We start from the raw sequence: 20897 nt of genomic DNA on the forward strand, positions 1-20897 counted from the left end.
AAAAAGAGCACGAGAACTTCTCTTTAGTACTCAGAGCAGAGCATGCACGCAAACGGATACCTGATGTTTGCCAGTGTTTGGACTGAGGCCTAAAGGACCTTTCGCATGTAACATGAAGTCAGAACACTACACGGTGAAGGGTGAACTTCAGTCCAGGCCTGCTGCTGGAGCGATGCTCTCCTGTCCTTCAACAGCCCTGATTAAGATTGGCCTAAATCGGCCCAATCATCACAGATGATGAATACCTGCAGCCAATCCAGTTGGCAGTTAATCAGTGGTGTCCAATCAGGTAATGAGGACCTGCATGTTGGAATGGGAAGCAGAAAACCCCATGGCTGTTTAGCAGGAAGGAGGGAGAGCGGTCAAGATCTAAAGATTCATAAGGCGTGCCACATTTGTGTTTTCTGCCCTGTCTGCGGACAGTTATCTTTGATCAGAGTAGCTGATGGATCTTCTCAGAGGCAGGGTGTCTAACTCAGAGATGGGAAATGAGGCACTGTATTTTCGATCATGTAAATTCTTTGGTTGAGCAGAACCACCCATAAATTGGCTCCCCCAGGGCCTTGGCAACCCCAAACCCCAAAACCGAGCTGCAGTCAGGTCTGGAGAGGTTTATGGAATAGTACATGGAAGATTTGTCAGAGAAACATGTTTTCCCTGGGAATTAGTATCATCAGATGAATTTACAAAAATGCACAGTATTGTTGTTGTGCGATCTCCCGAAGGTTCTCTGGGGAAGGACAAGCGTTCCAACATGGCACATTACTCTTAGTGAGCGCCAGAGGATGACTTTCTAAATTGTGGTCCCTCTTTAGCAAGCATTCCTGGGGGAAATTTGAGCGAGACAATTATGCAAATCCACAGGTGCATGCCAAGACCAAATAACTGGACTCCTGCCTCCAAGTACTTCAAGATGCCTTTGAGCCTGCTCCTGATAGTGTTCTTACCACAGTGTGAGGAGACACAGGGTGTAGCATGGAGGGCCATGGGGCCTGCATGTCCACAGCCTTCAAGCAAAGCAATAAAAAAAATTCATGTCATTATCTGACACGGTATGACTCAGGGAGCAAACATTCAATCAATACAATGAGTGTATGCCTATCACATCTTGTGCTGATACGGCTGTCAGTTATGCCACCATCTCCATATGCTGAAAAGAAAAGGAGCACATGTTTTTGAGTTAGGCGTTATCACATTTCATACACAGCAGAACTCTCAAAAGACGGATTCCATTAAGCTGGCGTGAAACCAGCAAGTTTGAATGAACTTTGTTTATTTTCATGCGTTCGTGAGGTATGTATTGTATGTGTGGGGAAATGAGATATGTCTATAATGGAGGGGATACTCTCTGGGTTGAAGACTGGAAGTGTGGAGAGCCAGCTGAAGACAGGAAAGTGCTTCATAATTTACTGCTGCTAAGCTGTCCCGAGGGATGACAGCAGAAGAAGCATGTATCCTCCGTTAATGTCACACGTAGAGCCACTGCCCCCTTGTGTCTGACACATGCACTCTGCTGCTGGCCAAGGAAGTGGTACCTTTAAAAACAAATATATACAAATGAGTTTAGCAGACGTCTTTATATGTATTCATATGGTTATAAAATAGATTAAAAAAAAATGCAAGCCCTCTTTTAAAGATTTTTCGACATGCATTAAGAAAATAGTGCTACCAGTGATAAGTCATTACAAGCCATACATCTTCTGTTCTGAACGTTGAGTAAAGGCAAAAACATTGTAAACCTTATTTTCAGTACGTTGAGATGTTTTCAAAGTACTCTATTTTTTGGGCCCCTGTTTTGGAACCACAATGGTTTGCATGTTTAGCACTACAAGCCATATCCAAGAGCAAATCCAGGTTTGAAAGTGTAAAAAGGGTTTCAAATACCACTGCTTAGCACAATACAAATAGGATGCACAAAAGTGAGATACGGTGATAAGAATTTAGTCCATCATTTTTATTCCCATAAACAAAAGGAACTGCAGTGAGGAGAATCTCAAACACTCGTCAGCAGATGCTTGCCATTAAAAAAAGAAGAAAAAAAAAATATCTTTCACAATATCTACATTGCTAAAAGTTGCGCTCAGGCCATCTAACCCAGAAACAATCCAAATATAAAACAAGAGTAGTAGATGCTCATGAAAAGCAAAACATTAAATAAGAACATAAAACTACGGGACAGACCTCCTTCATATTTGTTTATAATGGTCATATCTAATGAAAACTAACACATGTAAACTACTTTTACTTCTTGTAAATATATCAGCCATTGGTACTGGTGCTGAAAACACACCCTTAATTAAACATTTCATAAGCACTTTTTTTCCACGGTTCTCAGTACGTCAGGTCAACATTGCACAACCCAAACAAACACAAATCCATAAACCTTCTTTTAAACCTTTTAACATTGTAAAAGGTCAGCTAAAGCACAAGCAAATGCTCATCAAAACTCAAGCGGACACTGTGTTAGCCACAGTTAATCCCTACCTGCTGCAACTACAGTCAAAATGGGCCCTTCAACAACAATAATGAAGTTAAATCTCTAGTGATTTTACCGCCAACTGTGAGGATAATGTGAGAAGTGAAACTGGACCCAGAGTTCTCTGTGGGGAACGTGAACATATTCAAATCCAAACACTACTGAGAAGAACCATCCATTAATGTTTTCTTTTTGCTTCGGAGTCTAAACATGAATTGTCTTAAATGCTTTACAAACACTCTATTACAAAATGGCTACTAAACATGTTAACTGGAACAGCAAATTATGAACAGGAAAACAAGGGGGAACAACTCTATTGGCTCAGGATATTGACAATACTAATTAAGGATTAAAAATAAATAGATTTACAAAAAAAAAAAAAAAAAAAAAAAAGAAATATAACGCTTCAGTTTACTGACCAGTGGGATCATATGGCTAGTGGTTACAGGACTGGAAGGAGGCAGCTATGAACAAACTGGATGTGTATGCTTTACCATATGTGTGCTTGAGCACATATGCACCTTTGTCAGAGGATGAATAGGTGGCATAGGAGATTCTGAGGTAAACCCATAAAAGGCTGTGAATGAAAAAGTATAAAAGGATACAGCATATATAACAAAATGTTTGTTATATATATCCTCTCGCCAACATCCACAGTGACCCCTGCATGTACTAGCAGAAATGCCATAATATACCTACTGTATTACTTACTACGGTCGACTATGCTTCGCTCACCTACGCACCTCTCTGGATACAATCAGAGGCAAAGGGCATAAATAAGGCAGGTTATAAAACATAACAAAAACGTTTTCCACTCCAGAAAAACATATTTTCATCAGTATGGATCAACACAAATATTTGTTTCAAGAAACAATACGTTAAAAACATTCATAAACAATAGAAATTACTTGGCTTCTTTTAAAACCCATTCATTTTGGAGATGAAAAAAAAAGAAAAAGAAAAAGAATTCAAAAAATATACAAACTCTTAACCCATCAAACGTGCAACAATGAAGAAATCCCTTCTCCTTAAATGTCAAACCAAAAAGGTAATGAGATGAAAACCTATGTATACACACTTGTATGTACAATTATTTGAATAAAAGAGTGATATTATATATTTACAAACACATATCAGTCCCTGATCAATTAAGGCCAAAGTGCACATCACTTGTAGGCCGCTGTTGCACTTAAGTGTTCCTCAGTTTGCAAAATGCAAAAGAAGCAGTTATAAAGTAATACTCCAGGCCTTTGCTCTAGAATCATTTGTCTTTCAAACATATAAAACTAAGGAAACTTTAGCATTAAGAAATACAACTAGACCAAACCTCACCTTTTTCAGCAGTTCCTGGTTTCTTTTTTTTTTTTTTTTTTTTTTTTTACAAAAGCGAGATATTTTATATACATACAGTAGCACTAGAGTTCAAATGATTGAGTTCCAGTTTCAGGAAAAGCCTTGAGCCTTCTGGGACTTCCTGGAACGCCCTCTCATCCAGAGAGTGTATTTTAGAGAGTCTAGGGGGGCGGGGGGTCTCTCCCAAGAAGCCCACTGTTAAATGCAGATGAATGCAGGAAACTGGTGCATTGGAGTGGGCAGTGCTGGTCTCCTCTTGTACAAGTGGAACCACAGTGCCAGTGATGGGAGAGTCAGAGCATACCGAAGCCTTCACTGCCCTCACTGATGGCCAGCTTCAACATCTTGTGCAGCTCCTCATAGGAGTCATACGTAGGGAGGCACAGCTGGTTAAAACTAGACAGACAAGAGGAGACCACAGAGAGCCAAACTAAATTTTAGATCCTGATAAGGTATTTATATAACATTTAAACAATGTAATAGCTGTGTAATCGAAACGTGCAAATCTTATCATTAAAAATGTGCTGATATTCTATAAATTTCTTATTATTATTATTAATAATAATAATAAAAAGACCAAAACCAACAATTACTTTATCGTATTTCCTAACTTGATAAAGCGTATTCCTCTTTGCCATAGAGATCCATTGTTGTCCAAGAACTATTAAAAACACATCAATGAGCCACACTGTTGCGCTGGGTGACATGTTCTGTTGTTAACATAAACACAGCAAATGTAGTTTATTTTGAGTTAATCCCACATTAGTCTCGCATAGCCAGACCTATCTCCACACTTCGTTTTAGCGCTGTGCCAGCGCTGGAAGAAGGTCTGCTTGAATCGAGCATTATTCTGCACTAAGGGGAAAAAACGCTCTGGGTAGTTTGTATTTCTTTAAACCAATCACAATTGTCTTGGGTGGCGCTAAACCCAGGATGCAGCGACAAGGCCCTTACAAAATATTGTCGGGAGGGAACTTGATATGGTGGAAGATTTGCATGTGGGAGGCAAGCCCATTCAAATAAAAATAGCTAAATCCCCGCTAAAGAAAACGCCACATAAAAACATAAAAAAGACGTATGTCGACTGTGATACAACTTTTGCTCAACAAAAAGACAAATATAATTTGATCAACGGTGCCCTAGAGTTGAAGCCTGCCTATACTTTAGCCCTGGAGGAGCTCACTGAACTTAACTTGTAGGTCGGCTCGAAGGTTGTTGTTGTTGTTTCATGTACTGACGGGGATTTTGAAAAAAAACTGTAACATTTAGATAGTGGAAGGGAAGGAAAATTCTGTCTGAAATAGGCTGTCAGTGGGAGGCTTATACGCACAGTCTACATCCTGTGAGTCAGAGTAATCCCAAATAGACCATCCTGCTGCCGTAAATGCTTACTAGAGCAGCATGTGTATTAATCCGCCACTGAAAATAGACCCCAAGAAATGTACTATTTACTCCTTTTTGAGTAATGTTTACTAAAAACAACACCGCCCCACTGTTTTAGGAAATGAATAAGCCTTTTTATTTTTATTTTTTTATTTTTTTAAAAAGGAGAGTGAAGACATGTCTACAGCCGTGCTCTGTGAGGCTGCACTTAGGCACAGTGATGCTTTAATCTAAATGCTAACATCAGAATGCTAACCAGTTCATAATGACCATGTTAGCTTGCTGATGTGTATCAGGTAATAGCGTGTTCACAATCTTAATTAAGTGTATGCTAAAATTAGCTAATGAGCACTAAACACAAAGTACAGCAGAGGGTGATGGCCATTCAATTAAAACTTTGGTTATAAACTAAAGTATTTAACAAATAAATGATTATTGCCAATCGATCGAGTGAGAGACACAATAAAGGTCTCTGGCCGGACTCTAACTGGGGCAAATATAATAATACATCAGGAATTACCAAAATCACTATGGGACTATGATTTCTGTACACACTTTCATGGCAGTTCATCAAATAGTTTCAGTCTGGACCAAAGTAATGGAGCGAGCAAACGATTAACAGACCGGTATGGCCATCCCTAAAGCCTCAAGCCTTTAAGTAAATCTGCCTGTGTTTTCGAACTCACCACGTGTGTGCAGTGGGCAAGGTGCTGTGTGTGGGCGCAGCAATTATCTGGAAGGAGGGGCAAAGGGTGTTGAATCCTCCAGGGGGGAGCTGAGAGGAGCCGGTGGTGAACTGCAGCAGACGAGCCAACTCCTCCTGGGTGAAGCTGGACACCACGGCCCAGAACCACTTCATCACCTGTGGTAACAGACAAAAATCAACAGGCTCAGATATTTGGATCAGTGACCTGCTGTTGAAAGAAAACGTAGACAGAGAATTTCCATGACATACTTTCTCTCTGAAGTGCCACGATCCTCCGACAATCACAGCATGGGCCTTGAAGTCCTGCACGTTTATATCACCGGTGCCGCACATCAACAGCTGAAGAGATTCAAAAGGAAAAACAAATTATAATTGCCCAGCAGTGTTTTTTCAAGATCAACAGGATTTTATTGTAAACACCACACGTACCTCCAACTCATTCTCATCAAATATGGCTAGCAGGTTTTCTGGAACCAGTTCGTTCAAACCTGCAATTGATCATGAAATTACACTAATTACGTGCACATTACCGGAGATCTCGAATGAGAAGAATTGGCAAAAGAAATGGCAGACTGCAGCTGTGCTAGTTTCCTCACCTTTCAGGAAGTGTTCCACCTCCTCTCTCACCTGGCTAGCTAGTCTGTACTGGGCCAGCAGGTTGAGATAATGCATCTTGTTTTCATTGTTAACAGAGATTTGAGAACCCCCTGATATCAGCTCCACCACCTGCAAGGGAACATGTGGCAGGACATAAATGTCAGACAAAATACATAAAAGACAGAACAGTGTAAGACATTAAACAGTTCACAATTATTGTGTGGGTCTCGAAGAAATGCCCAGTAAAGGCGAGATGGCAAAGACAGGATTAGAATATGTAAATTCAGAAACTTTGTTGACTGGTCAAATCTATTTATACAGGTCTAACACTTGTGTGTTTGATACATGTCTAACACTTGTGTGTTTGGCTTACACAAACTTGTCAGCATTACTATAAATAGGCAATTAATCTAAAAGGAAAACAAAACCAAAAAAAAACAAAAAAAAAAAAACAGTTTGGAGCAACATACATATCTAATTAAAAAGAAGTAGGTTGATCTGACTACAGAGAGTTACACAGTTATTGTGTGGTGTTTTATAATGGACTATGGATGCCAAACTTCACTCAACCACCTTTATGTAAACTCACCACTCCCCCCTCTTTAAGAAAAAGGCTTGCCAAACATGCAATATGGTTTGTTTTGTTTGGTTTATTGCTTCTATCTTCTGTGAAATTACATCAGGGACAAAGGGGGGAGGAAGTTCCTTTTCAAAGTGTTGCCTCACCTTTTCCAGCTGTCCTGACTTGCTGTACTTCTCCTCGGCAAACACCAAGTCCATTTCACTCACGTCATTGTTTAGGATGAAGCAGACTTTAGTTTTGTAGAACTCCTGGTCATCCGTCTCAAAGTACTGCGTGTGGAAAATAAAACGAAAACACAGAGAAATGACGTTTATTTAAATAAACATGGCATTTCATCTTTTCTGTGGACGGATAAAAAGATGATTGGGTCAGCTTAAGTTCTCTTAAGCTCTGAAATCTTAGGAAGTTGGATAAACAGCAAAACACGCAGGCTTGTTCTCCATGAAATACAGTAAATGGCGCCAAGAAACAAATCAGGTTTCTTGGCTTTGTAAAGAATGTCAAAGTGATGAGACAGACCAGCTAACACCAGAGGGTAAACAATGAAAACATGACCTTCCAACGTCTGAGGAAAACTTATTTTCTTTGGGAATGCTCTGTGTTCCATACCTTGTAGTTCATCCGGAGGCCAATGATTTGGGCCAAGAAGGACCGTGTAAAGCGAGCACGGACCAGCTGTTTGTAGGCCCCACCCAGGGCAGACTCATACAGACACTTCCCTACGATGCGACCTGCAAACTCATACATCTTAAGACGCAGTTGGGGTTGCCGGTCAGCGTTTGGGTGCACCTGGAAAAAGAAAATGAATGTGCTCTTATTTTTCTAAAATGTATGTTGTTTAGGAGGACACCGAGCATCTGTACGTGGTTTTGAATGTGGAAGTGGTTAGAAGGACTAACTTACCAGGCCCTGGTTGTTGTCACTGAAGCGCGTGAACAGCTGGTTGGAGGTGTCGAAGAGGGTCTTACACACCAGCTCAAACCACTCCCTGCGAGGCCCTCCCCAGTCCAGAGCTACAAAGAAATGTCAAAGTGTTTAGCAGTGTGGCCGCCTTAATGAATTACTGTGTCCGTAACTTTCATTCCAATCTCATTGGCCTTTTTGGTTTTTACAGGGGTTTCTACAGGTTTCACCAAATCACATTTAAGACTTTTTAAGACCTTTTTTAAGACCATTATGAATAAAAATGTAAGACCTATATCACAACATAAAAAAAAAGTCAGACGTCAGAGTCCGGAAACATCGTCTGAAACAATTCCCCGATTCCCTCATTGGCATTATAGAACTGGTGTCTAGATTGGCTGCAATATAAGTTGCATGTTGGTCTCGTTTGTAGTCGTAATACAGCAAATTATATTTGGACTAGCGACAGAAAGAACTACAACACCACAGAATAATTAAAGCGCTGCGAGAGCATTTCAATGAACATTAGAGGTAGTGTTACATTGATGTCGGAAAATTAACGGTTTAAAATTATTTTAGGCCTAGAACACAATGCTTTAGCAAATTTAAGACTTTTTAAGGCCTAAAATTTTCATTTAGAAATTTGTGACGTTTTTTTGATTTTTTAAGACCCCGAGGAAACCCTGTTTATGTGCTTGCTGCGACAGCAAAAATGTTCTATTCTGAATTAGAACTCAACCTAACACACATATGTTTTGTTTACCTTCCTCATCCTGAAACACAACCTCAAAGTTCTTACTCCAGTCTGACACAGAGAAGTTCCTGGTAGCCTTCAGGGACTGAGCAACAGCAAGAGGGACAGATGAGAGTCAAAATTACCACATGATTGTCACGATTACATGCCTGTTTTCATAATGCACCGCTTTATAATGCAGTAATGCAGCACTCACTGAGTCCAGAAGGGAGTGCCGAGTGATTTTTAGGCAGGTCTTGGTGCGAGGTCTCTTGGAGTGGATGTGCCTGAGCTCACGTTGGAAGAAGTTCACCTTGTCTTGAAAGGTTTCAGAGCCACCTGTGGACAATACCATCAAATTACTGCTGCAGTCGCCACAAAATTATTTTTCTTTAGTAGGTTGTTGTTGTTAGTATTTTAAGTGCAGCTTAAGGCAAACGTAATCACATTAGACTGAAACAAACCAATGTTCTTGTGCAGGAAGCGAATGAAGGTGGCAGCCATGATGTTTCTGTCTTTGCAGCTGAGCTCCACAGGAGGCTGTATCCCATCATCCACCACTAGGGTTAGGTTCTTGTGAACCGGGTCAGGACCATAATAGGTAAACTGGAAAGAGAGCAGAAGATTATGGTTAGCTTGTCAAACCGAATCAAAGTGGCCTGCTCTCCAGGGGTTTCTGGCATCACTTTTGCTTACCTTCGTTCCTGGACATACTCGAAAGGTGAAAAGGCGCCACGGAATAATTTTCAGGTAGAACTCCTTCACGGATAGTTGCTGTTTGGCATTAAAACTCAAAGTCAGCGTCATCTTACATTAACGTGCGTTGAGTTCTACCCCCTCTAATACCACATATCTTCGTATACAGTACAGGCCAAAAGTTTGGACACACCTTGTCATTCAATGTATTTTCTTTATTTTCATGACTATTTACATTGTAGATTCTCACTGAAGGCATCAAAACTATGAATGAACACATATGGAATTATGTACTTAACAAAAAAGTGTGAAATAACTGAAAACATGTCTTATATTTTAGATTCTTCAAAGTAGCCACCCTTTGCTTTTTTGATAACTCTGCAAACCCTTGGTGTTCTCTCAATGAGCTTCATGATGTAGTCACCTGAAATGGTTTTCACTTCACAGGTGTGCTTTGTCAGGGTTAATTAGTGGAATTATTCCCCTTATTAATAAAAAAGCAAAGGGCGGCTACTTTAAAGAATCTAAAATATAAGACATGTTTTCAGTTATTTCACACTTTTTTGTTAAGTACATAATTCCATATGTGTTCATTCATAGTTTTGATGCCTTCAGTGAGAATCTACAATGTAAATAGTCATGAAAATAAAAAGGAAACGCATTGAATGAGAAGGTGTGTCCAAACTTTTGGCCTGTACTGTGTGTGTGTGTAATGTAATATATATATATATATATATATATATATATATATATATATATATATATATATATATATATATATATATATATATATATATATATATATATATATATATATATATATATATATATTCACAAACGCAAAAGTTGAAGAAAGATCGTACTAATTAACGATTAAATGCTGGCCACTTACCTTTGGCGATATGTAACAGTAGACCTTTTTTGGTTTCTTGACCTTCTCAGGTTGTCCCTCCACAGGAGAGTCATGCTCATCCTCCTCTTCTCCCATGGAGGGCCTCCTCTGAGGAGCCAGGAAAGAGGAGGCTGGTAACTGCCACGAGGAACTGTAGTTCCCATTGCTGTAAAGGTATGCCTCAAAGTAGATACTTATGCCTGGAGTGGACACATTCTTCTCCACACAGGTCTTCTCATTCTCTGTAATATGCAATGACAGTATGAGTAGTAGGCTCTGAAAACACAGGCTAACAAGGTGGAAAAGCACACTCGGTCTATTTTTCTTCTGTGTCTTAAGGCTGCTCACCACTGAGAACAATAATGTCAAATTCCCCGTTGCTGAGCGGCTGGTCCTTGTAGGAGATGCGGGCCCTGAAACAGCCGGTCTTCCTCAGAACCAGTCGCAGCAGAACCTGGCACTGCTGCTTGTTGAGCGACACTGACTTACTGTAGTACTCCTCCACACCGTCATCATCCACCGTGCCCAGCTGCAAGAACAGGAAAGCGCAAATGAATACCAGCTCAGAACCGGTTCTAGTATGCTGTAGGGCTGCACGATTAATCTCATCTCAATTTCACTATGTGCGATTACATAACCGCAAAATTTGCAGACAGGAAAAGTGGGGAGCGAGAGGGGTAAGACATGCAGCAAAGGGCCACAGGTCGGATTCAAAACCCTGGGCCGCTGCCGTAGGGACTAAACAAATAAGGTGTGCTGTGTGTGTGTGACACTCGTCTCTGTGTGCACTGCACTGTTGTTACACACCTTCCCTTTACCAACAGTATTAACAACAGATGAAGCCCCTTAAGAAGCTTGGCGTTTTTATTGTTCACGGTTAACTCACTTTACATCGTCTTTGCGGTCTCTTTTTCCTCTCGCTTTTCCCTCACACAGCCGCTACGTTAAATCCGACACCGCTGCCCGGTGATCACTCTCTTCTTTTGCTTCACCACTCAAGTCACTGACGTCACTCGTCAGCACCCGCTATTCTCGCTCTCACTAATGCCTGATTTATGGCTCTGTGTTGAATCTACATTAAATCTGCCCTATACATTACACTACCCCATGAATGTATTAAGTGCCATACCCTCATAACAACGTCCACAAAAGAGATGACCAGTGATCAGTCAGTCAGTCTGTTTAGGCAGCAGCGAGTGTGTTATGTATGGTCACGTGAGTATAAGAAGTGTAGAGGGTTTCAGAGCATGCAGTAGTACCTTTAAGTAAAAGGTTGTACAAATTATATTTTGTAACTTAATCACTAGTTGATTATATACTGTATTACACCCCACAAAATATATTTTTTATTTATTGTTCTATTTATTTCATTTGTACTGTTGAAAAAATGTCTATTTTGAAAAGATTGTTTTTGTTATTTAATTTGGTAAAATATTAAGTTATTAAAAAAAAAGTATTGCACATTTTTTCTTTATGTATTTCATTTGATGCTCGTTTAACTTAGTATGTTCAAGTTGAGAAATTGTTTGTATTTTGTGCATTTTCCTAGACACTTCTATGCTGTAAAGCTAGTTGACTGTGCAATTTGGAACGAAAGGGTGAAAAGAAATGCTGGCTTTCATAATCAAGAAGTAAATCTTCAAATTAGGATAAGAGAAAAAGGGGTTTGTTTCCTTACAGAGTGCACGTGGACGCTGTAGTTGGCTTCATCTGTGAGAGATGTGGAGTTACTGGTGGGGTTGCCATACTCGTCCCTGGGTTCAATCTGCAAAGTGTGCTGCTGGCCATTTGTTAGCACCAGGGTGGAGAAATGGTAGGCTATCTTGGTTTTGGATGGGACAACTGTACCTGAATATAACAAAACAGACCAATACTCAATTAAAAAAACTTGTCTAATCAATAATTGCATTGGATCTAAAATACACAGAGAAGTAATACCTGGCTGAAATATCTTGTAATAAGGGCTGTAGGCCACATTGAGGCCCCCGAGCTTGACAGCAACCTCATAGCGTCCAGCCTTGCGCACTGTGAAGGCCACTTTGACTACATTAGACTCTGGTTCTTGCAGAACCTCCTGTGTAACAGGGATGTCCAGAGCCAATTCGATGTGGGTGATGTTGACCCTCAGCCCCACAGGCCGGTGGGCCGGAAAAGGCTGCCCATTCTTATAGAACAGCTGAGAAGAAAACAAGTACAAACGGTGGATAATTTAATACAGAGACCACACGAGTCAATTTTACATTTCTTAACATGGTTATGCTGAACAAATATTCTTGACACTGCTGCACTTGCAAGAAAGTCAATTAGACTAGAAACAAGAGGTACAGTACATCTTTAGCTTGGCACATTAGGAATCAAACATCACCTGGACTCTGAAGCTCATAGTCTGCCCCACTTCCTGCGGTTCCTTCCAATCCCATGACACCTTGCAGGAACGTGGGTCAAGGTAGTTGCCCCGGACATAGTCGTAGATGCTGCGGTCACCGCGTCGCCCTGGATCCTCATTCTGCAGGAAGCTGACCACCCGCGCTGCAAGCTCACAGAGGAACTTGATGGTGAAGACAAACGCTATGATGGAAACAGTAATTCCACCTGTCGCAAGAAGGGAAGAAGCACAGGAGACAAGTTGTTGGAACATTTGGTTATATTCAGATACTATATATATGTAAAACCGGTGGTACCACTTCACGGTGCTTGCAGGAAGATAAAGGATGTGAGTCATGTAGCAGCAATTCCAGGACCAGCCATATCAGCACAAACCCCAATCCAAACAGTTGATAAAGGACTCACCAATCACGTAAAACATGAGGTCCCTTATCAAGAAGCACAGCGCCACAGTACAGCCAAATATGAGAGCTCCCGCTGAAAAGACAATTGTACCAGTGAATAATTCAAATTAAGACAAAACACACTTCCTGGTCTGAGCCTGCAGGAAAATGTAGAGATGAAGCAACATTGCACTACTCCATTACAACACTTGAGCCAACATTAAAATGCGACTGTTGCCGTAACAACACTTAGCAACACTTAGCAACAGTAAAATCCATCTTATCCTATATCTAAATGTTGTTTAATACTCTGCAGCTGTGGAAAGCAACCCAAACTAAAAGCAGTCTAAAGCAGAAAAAGATCAGGAACTCACCAATCGTCCACTTCTCATTCAGACGCCTCACAGCAAGGCTGTGCACCAGCCGGATCTCGTAGTCTTGGTCACGACTCCCCCTGGAGTTCTGGAGGATCCTGATGCCTTTAGACAACTTTATGTAGTCTTCGTAGTAGTATCCCCAAGCAGCTAGAGACAGCTGCAGCTGACTGTCAAAATGGGATAGATCATCCAGATTCATACAACGCAAGGTCTTCAGTCTGCAGTGGAAAGCAAGAGTAAAAGTATATGAAGTCGATTTTTGACAGGAATGGTAGCAAAGCTAAATTACTTTAGTACAGCCTTTAAAAAAATAAAATAAAAAACAACCCTACCATGACTGCTAACTCCATGTCTATTGACCAAGGCAGCTGCTTGACTGCACACAACAGATTGTCCCGCACACAAAACAAACACTAGTTTTTGCAAAACTCTGCACAAGAGTAAGCGCAATCTTATCAGCTTAACTTGTTAGTTACAGTATGTCAACAGGGAGTAGTGAGACGGTGTGGCATGTTGCAACTGGCCTTGCCAAATAACTTGAGATAAAGCTGTAAAGCTTTTATTACATGGAATTGTCTAGATAAGCACAGCAGAGAAATTTAGCAGACAATTTATAACCATAAAAACAGATACATAACCTCCCATTGTAAAGCTATTAACACCCACCACAACATTGCGTCTTTGCCTGTCAACGCTAGGAACATACTGGTGCTGTAATTCAACTTTTACAGTGTCATTATCATGGCCAAAGTTATGGTAGCACACAATATTATCTAAATAATTACTGAAATATGATATGATAATCTTGCCGGTGCAACACAGATGTCTTCTTACTTGATGGTTTTATTTCTATTACTTAAGGTGCATAACAGTGACTAAGAGTCTCTGATGAAGATGTAATCTTACATCAAAACGTTAGTCACTGTTATGCACCTTAAGAAATAAAACCATCAAGTAAGAAGACATCTGTGTAGCACTGGCAATTTTTCGTTATTTTATACTGTTGTGTCCTGCCTTGGCTGCACCAGATTGTTGTGGTCTGCAGAAGCGCAGAGAGCTCTCCTTTTTACCATAAAAGTTGTAAGTTTGTACAGAAACATAAACGGGACTTCTTTAAATGATCGATTTTCGCCGGCAACAATTTTTTTTGAACAAAGCTAATGTATGTGACATAGCTTTCTTTATTTTATGTGAATTTACTAGTAGCATGTTGCGGCCACAGTGTGTGGCGTGGTTGATGATCTACCTTGTGTTTGTGATTAATTACTGTGATAATGATTACAAATTTTAAAGTATTTAATTGTATCTTTCTTATAAGACTCCGAAATAGACTATTTATCTGAGAAGTAATGAGAGGCTTATGTGACTCTGCAACTTCCTTATTTACAGTTTAATATTTTTAGCCAACAAAAGAGTGCAAAGATCATCTTCTGTTACTACACGGTTAGTCACTGAAGTGTAGCTCTGCCAGAATTATGTTATGAATGAGGGTTTAAAGTCCAGTCAATTGAATTGGCAGTGGAGGTAGCGATAGCGTGGCAGTCATGACCTTCAGAAATGTGACACTGTGTTCCTTCAGAAATATCTGAGTTTTCCTTAAAAACACGATGCCTATGACATGACTATGTGTTAGAAACACAGCTGACCTTTAGAAACATTGCAATTGACTTTCCATAAACCGACTGAGGCAACATTTTCATAACGCACTAGCTACTTATCACAGCCGGTTCTGACTGCATCAATAGAGAGTATGCAACACATACACTAACACCTGCATTGCTGCAGGGTCTCACACAAACCGTCTCTAACGAATACTTTTTTACTGCAGTGACCCTCTGAAACACTGCAGCCTGCACAGCTCCATGTCAGCAAACTAAGGCAGCCAGAATGGAGAGGCTGCCCTCAAGTGGACATTAATAAATATAACCCGTGATACTCAGCCTAAAACATGACCATGAGCACATAACCAATACAAGACATTAAAAAAACTCAAACTTTGCTGCTGGAAAAAAAATCTACATTTCTGGCATGCCAACATGTAATTGTTTCCGAAAAAGGACAGCTGCTCACGACTGTTTGCCAGATTGGTTGTAAACGTTAAAGTTAAGACCTTTCATTGCTTACGTATGGTAATAGTGCTCCAGGTTCTGGGAGCAAAGCCACTCCTGGAAGGCAAAGTCTCTAAACAGCAGGATATGGGCCTCTGCAATTTCCCTCCAGCGCTGCTGTTCCTTTACCACCTCTTCCAGACGACTCAGTACACTCAGACTCAGTTCCTCCAGTGTCTGTACATCTGGATGACACATGAACAGCACATAAAAATCCCCAATCACATACCGGCCAACAAATCAGCATCAGTAATGCCCCGGCACAAGCTTGAACAATCATTGATGTCTATTATAATGAGTATTTAAGCCTGTGCTGATTGCCCATGCATGCCACATGCATCTCATAAGCCTGAATATTTAGAGTTCAAAACCAATAAATTACCGGGGTCAAAGCGATAAGCAACACAATCTCCTTGCAATAAACCAAGTTTAAGTCCAGTTAAAAAACATGACACAAAAGCATGCATATCCAGATGATAAATACTAGGTGCAGGACAGAAGAACATGTATAAGACAGAGAAATAGTCTGCACACTAGATAATGGTCCCATGATGTGGTAATTTAATAAATATATGTTTCATGTGAGCAATATCTAGTGTGCAGACTATTTTTCTCAGTCTTAAAAATGACAGTTATCCTTGGTATTCCTGCAAAAGCTGAGAAAGGGGCTGGATAAGCTCATGGTTAGAGAAACCATCCTAACCAGAAAGTTTCAAGTGATAATAACCTGTCTTGAAGAAGTGACCTTGTTAACTTCACCCTGGATTAGACCATCAACTAAATGTCTGAACTCTAATGGTCATGTGAATCTCAAAAGAAGATGACTGTAAGCCACTGACCTTCAAACAAGTGCCTGTATTGAGAGAGGCTATGTCCTTGGAGCCATTCCTCAATCTGACTCTCTTTTCCTTTCTTCCAGCGTACTTCCCAGAAGAAGATCCACGACACTGAGCAGACGAGGAAGGTCAGGAAGAAGCGGCGGTCCATCAGACCATCTTTCAGCCTTCACTCAGACCCCTCCGTGCTCAAAGGAAAACTGCCACTCACCAGGGTACTAGTCAAGTTTCCTACAATTGGAGAGAAACTGCTTAGGCTCAAAAAAAAAGCTGTACCAAAAATATAGAACAAAAAAGCTTAAGTTTTCAACAAATGGATTCTAATGAGGAACATGGGTCAAACAGACTGGAAATGATTAAGCCTAGCAGCTTCACAATAAACTGCCCTGCCAAGAAAACAATGAATATTTAAGTATCACCTTGGAGAAGTGTTGGCTGATGGAAGAACTACATGTAATCCACAGCACTGAAATATGCATGAACGACTTGTCTAAGAAATGGTCATACAACTTTCACAAGCGTCCGTTTTGCCCTGACAAACTGTCAAAGTCAAAATAAACCAGGTCAATTAAAGTCTAGTTACTCTAAATCCCATCCAACAACATCAGTCTAGATGATGGTGACGTTACTGACGTTAGACAATGTAATCCGCTGCCACTGTTATAAACAACAACATAGCTAACTAAATAACATATCCAAACGGGTCAGCTTTAGTTAAATTTACCGAACTGTTGCTTGAATTACGTTTCAAACGCCAGAAAACACCTGGATCATCAATCTTCTCTCTGGTCTATTGTCACCTGGAGCCCAAGGTAAAGCTGGAGGCTAATGTTAACAACTGTTAGCATCGTGTCGATAAACTGCTACAGTAGCAATAATTTGCCCAGCGAACGACTGCACAATGCTAACAGCTAGCCCAGTTAGCCAACAATGTCAGCGTAATTTCAGAAAGCTCAACGCCGACCCATGGCGGTTATCGAGATGCACGTCACAACACGTTCATAAGACACCGCTTGCAATAGCACAGCTACACAAAGCAAGACTACAGATGTAGAAATGTCATGAATCTATGCTATTGAACACTGCATCTACCTTGTACCTTAGTCTGTTAAGCATTAGCATACCGGAAAATACGCAGAAAACGTGTCGAGTTTTGATTACGTCACCAGTAATCACATCGCTACACGAGGGGAACGGGAGAAAGTTCCACACAAATCGGTGGTCTCAAATTTAAACCATGGTATGTAGTCTCTTAATGTGTTTTACAGTTACACCACGGCCGTCTCGATAATTATTATCCGCCAAAGTATGCTATTTTGTATATGATTCATTCGGCGTTAAAGCGTTTTAGCATACAAGCCACTGAGCTAAATTAGCCATCCTAAGGTTAGCGCCTAACGTAAAGTAAGCTAACGTCATATAACGTTACGGTCTGTGGTTATAACATTATTTACCTGCACGTAACGTACAAAGTTAGTTGCTTAAAGGAATATTCCTCTAAATGTATCATTTCCATTTTCATCAATGCAAAGATCTCGGTCTCCCTTAAAAGTTGCGAACATGATGAATGTAGCTTGAGTTAAGTTTCAGTGTTTAACTAATTATTTCAGTGTGTGTTTAGTAACTTCTGTAGTTATATATAAGTCCTTATCTAAAGAACAGCTTCAATAATCCCATTCAAGTTTAGTTTTTCTCTATGCTTAAACGTGAAGCTGTGAGAGACGGTAGTTGATATTTTGTTAAATCAGTGAAGACCTTGTGTTGTGAGGTGGACTCAAACTCTTCTCTCACACAGTTTCAACACTCCTGCTATAACAAGATAGATACTCTTGGTTTTAATCGATCTGTGTTTCAACTTCAATTGTGTTCAATCTAGGGGAAGCAGAAAACAAAGAAGTTTGCTGCAATGAAGAGAATGATCAATCTGAAAGATCACAGAATGTGAGTTTTAATAATTGCTTTCTGTTTTCTAGCCAAAGTGACCCTTGGTTTAGCCATCATATTGCTTTCTGTTTTTTATAGCCAAAGTGACCCTTGGTTTAGCCATCATATTCATCAGCTCTGTCCAATAACTCCTTCTTTGTTTTGTAGAAAAGAGAAAGACCGGGCCAAAGCAAAAGAGAAAAAGAAGAAAGATCCCTCAGAGCTTAAGGAGAGAGAAGTGTAAGTTGACCACACAAAAACTTGAATTAGTTGATAAAGAATGTGTGTTGAATGGCTTCTCAACTGAATTTCTTTTAACTTTTTGTGCAGGACAAAGTACCCGTCATGCCTGTTCTTCCAGTACAATACTCAGCTTGGTCCACCATACCACGTTCTAGTCGACACAAATTTCATCAACTTCTCCATCAAGGCCAAACTGGACATTGTTCAATCTATGATGGATTGTCTGTATGCAAAATGTAAGTACTATTGCCAAGTGGTAAATATTAATTAGTAACCTTTTTCTCAACCAGAAGTGGGGATCGTACATTTTTATTGATATTTATACAATTTTCTAGACTGCTTAACGATCCGAGTTTTTATCGATACTTTTCTAGAGACAACAAATTAATCTTAATCTTAACAGAACTATTATTGCTTTTATTGCAAAAACGGTGAGTCAGTGACTGTTTGATTTCTTCTTTCGCTGTTTTTGTTTTATCGAGCTAATTAAGCGGCCCACAGAGCAGTGCTCTCTGTAGCCAGTGCGACTATGTTTTAAATGATTTGCGGTGGGGAGGCTAGTCTTTACCTATGGTCTTTACGCATACTGTGGTCGTAAATCATTTTTCCGGTGCGCACATGTATCTATTTTTAGACATAACATTTCATTCACTAGTTTTGATAGCAGTATTGATAAGCTCGGACCATATTGATTTTTGGGTTTTTGAGAAATTTGGAACCGGGTCCTTAATAGAACGGGGTCTCGAGACCCATCCCTATATATAATGATTCATAATTTATTTTTCTTCTTCCAGGTATCCCATGTATCACAGACTGTGTGATGGCTGAGATTGAAAAGCTCGGAATGAAGTACAGAGTCGCACTCAGGTACAAGCTGCTGAACATAAAACGGCACGGCGGCCGTGATCTCATTCTGTTTATCCACAAGTTATTTCATGTAATCACATTTTTGTGCTCGTTTTGTTTTTGAAGGATAGCCAAGGATCCGAGGTTTGAGCGCCTGCCATGCACACACAAGGGAACATATGCCGATGACTGTTTAGTCCAAAGGGTAACGCAGGTAATGTGCTTTAATATATAGTTGTAGCATACATGTAATAGAATGTCAGTGTTCACTTCATGGTGAACACCACAATATGATGAGTAACAGGCCTTTTTCACAGCAGACATCTTTGGCTTGTCATAGCAGGAAAAGCACAGGTGTAATTAATAACATTTAAAACGAGATATTGTATCATTATAGTGGGTAAATGTATGTGATGTTATGCTGTGTAGTTTTGGCACGGGTAGATATCAATAACTTAAATATATTTCCACAGCACAAGTGTTACATCCTGGCTACCGTGGACAGAGATTTAAAGAGAAGAATCAGGAAGATTCCTGGGGTACCCATCATGTACATCTCAAACCACAGGTAACACTATTCCAACCTTTGCTTTCAATATATGGCAGCTTTTTATGTTTGTGCGATTTTTGCATAAAATACAGGAAATTATTCTGGACTCCGCTTATCTACCAGCGTCATCAAAAACACAGCCTGACTGATATTCTGTTTTTTTTGTTTTGTTTTTTCATACAGGTACAATATTGAACGGATGCCTGATGACTACGGAGCTCCAAGGTTTTAATATTTTTACAATAAAGCTAGACCTGTAAATAGATTAAGTTTCCTGTTTAATATTATTTCCTTTTATGCATATCAAAAATATTGTGAGCCTTTGTAGTTTTGATTTGGTGAGGATGGGGTGGGTTTGATCTTACTGCAAATTATTGCAGACATTCTATTCTCAAACATTTTGTTACAAGAATAAATTAATCGTTGCAATCACTGTCCATGTCTTCAGTCTCCAATTTTTCCAACACCACAACATCTTTCTATATGAGCAAATATGCTAATTTACTATGGGAAAGATAACCTAGAGCAACATTAGGTTCATATTTAACAGTTTTGTCTGTCTTCCTAGTTATCTTGTTGTGAGTTCTCTAATTGAAGCGATTGATTGCTTTTTTCTTTAATGCTGCTAATTGAGATGTACTGTATAATGAACAGAGATGAGGTCAATGTAAATGTTACACAAGTATAATTTAACAAATAAATGACAAATGAATCACTAATTAAGTCGACTGTGAAATTATGACCAGAGGACATAGGAATTTAAATTGTAAAAAACAATACTTTTTGGCATCTTGTCTAAATATGCACAATTGTAGGATGTCTTATTTCCATGACAGGTTTCATTTTTTATCTTTTTATAGGGACCTTTTTCTTCATTTCCAAATATTTAAATCTTAAACATAAACAAAAAAAAAAAGAAATATG

General features: G+C 39.8%; 2 protein-coding genes across 9 annotated transcripts; one reads left to right on the forward strand and one right to left on the reverse strand.

Moving 5' to 3' along the window:
• Nucleotides 1–4011: 4011 nt before the first annotated feature.
• On the reverse strand, nt 4012–17810 carry arel1 (apoptosis resistant E3 ubiquitin protein ligase 1). 8 transcript variants are annotated; one of them, XM_028565814.1, is made up of 22 exons: nt 17156–17810; nt 16415–16642; nt 15592–15760; nt 13465–13685; nt 13113–13184; nt 12688–12914; nt 12261–12498; nt 12001–12170; nt 10671–10851; nt 10323–10564; nt 9431–9508; nt 9199–9340; nt 8952–9073; nt 8765–8840; nt 8002–8111; nt 7708–7887; nt 7242–7367; nt 6515–6644; nt 6348–6406; nt 6168–6257; nt 5899–6074; nt 4012–4225 (listed from the first exon to the last, which is right to left on the reverse strand). In XM_028565814.1, the coding sequence occupies exons 2-22, from the start codon at nt 16560–16562 to the stop codon at nt 4123–4125; spliced, it is 3060 nt and encodes a 1019-aa protein (XP_028421615.1). In that variant the 5' UTR covers nt 16563–16642; nt 17156–17810; the 3' UTR covers nt 4012–4122. The 8 variants fall into 8 exon arrangements, with proteins under 8 accessions (XP_028421615.1, XP_028421616.1, XP_028421612.1 ...); XM_028565815.1 differs by having other exon boundaries at nt 13465–13634; nt 17136–17810; XM_028565811.1 differs by having other exon boundaries at nt 17136–17810.
• On the forward strand, nt 17469–20406 carry fcf1 (FCF1 rRNA-processing protein). Its single transcript, XM_028565819.1, has 8 exons — nt 17469–17651; nt 18288–18352; nt 18503–18574; nt 18665–18813; nt 19372–19444; nt 19550–19637; nt 19897–19991; nt 20157–20406. Exons 1-8 carry the CDS (start codon nt 17649–17651, stop codon nt 20203–20205), a joined length of 594 nt encoding a protein of 197 aa, XP_028421620.1. The 5' UTR covers nt 17469–17648; the 3' UTR covers nt 20206–20406.
• Nucleotides 20407–20897: the final 491 nt, after the last annotated feature.

This window comes from Perca flavescens, chromosome 20 (assembly GCF_004354835.1).
Source record: "Perca flavescens isolate YP-PL-M2 chromosome 20, PFLA_1.0, whole genome shotgun sequence".
Taxonomy (NCBI): Eukaryota; Metazoa; Chordata; class Actinopteri; order Perciformes; family Percidae; genus Perca; species Perca flavescens.

Bases quoted from the DNA above. Each gene is read 5' to 3' on its own strand.
- arel1 (XM_028565814.1), bottom strand. From the start codon at position 16,562: ATGGACCGCCGCTTCTTCCTGACCTTCCTCGTCTGCTCAGTGTCGTGG. The intron at 12,499-12,687 runs GTGATGTTTGAT...TTTTCTTCTCAG, and splicing joins CTATGAGCTTCAGAGTCCAG to CTGTTCTATAAGAATGGGCA. The intron at 9,341-9,430 runs GTAAGCAAAAGT...CTCTCTTTCCAG, and splicing joins GAGTATGTCCAGGAACGAAG to TTTACCTATTATGGTCCTGA.
- fcf1 (XM_028565819.1), top strand. The intron at 19,445-19,549 runs GTACAAGCTGCT...TTGTTTTTGAAG, and splicing joins AAGTACAGAGTCGCACTCAG to GATAGCCAAGGATCCGAGGT. The intron at 19,992-20,156 runs GTAACACTATTC...TTTTTCATACAG, and splicing joins ATGTACATCTCAAACCACAG to GTACAATATTGAACGGATGC.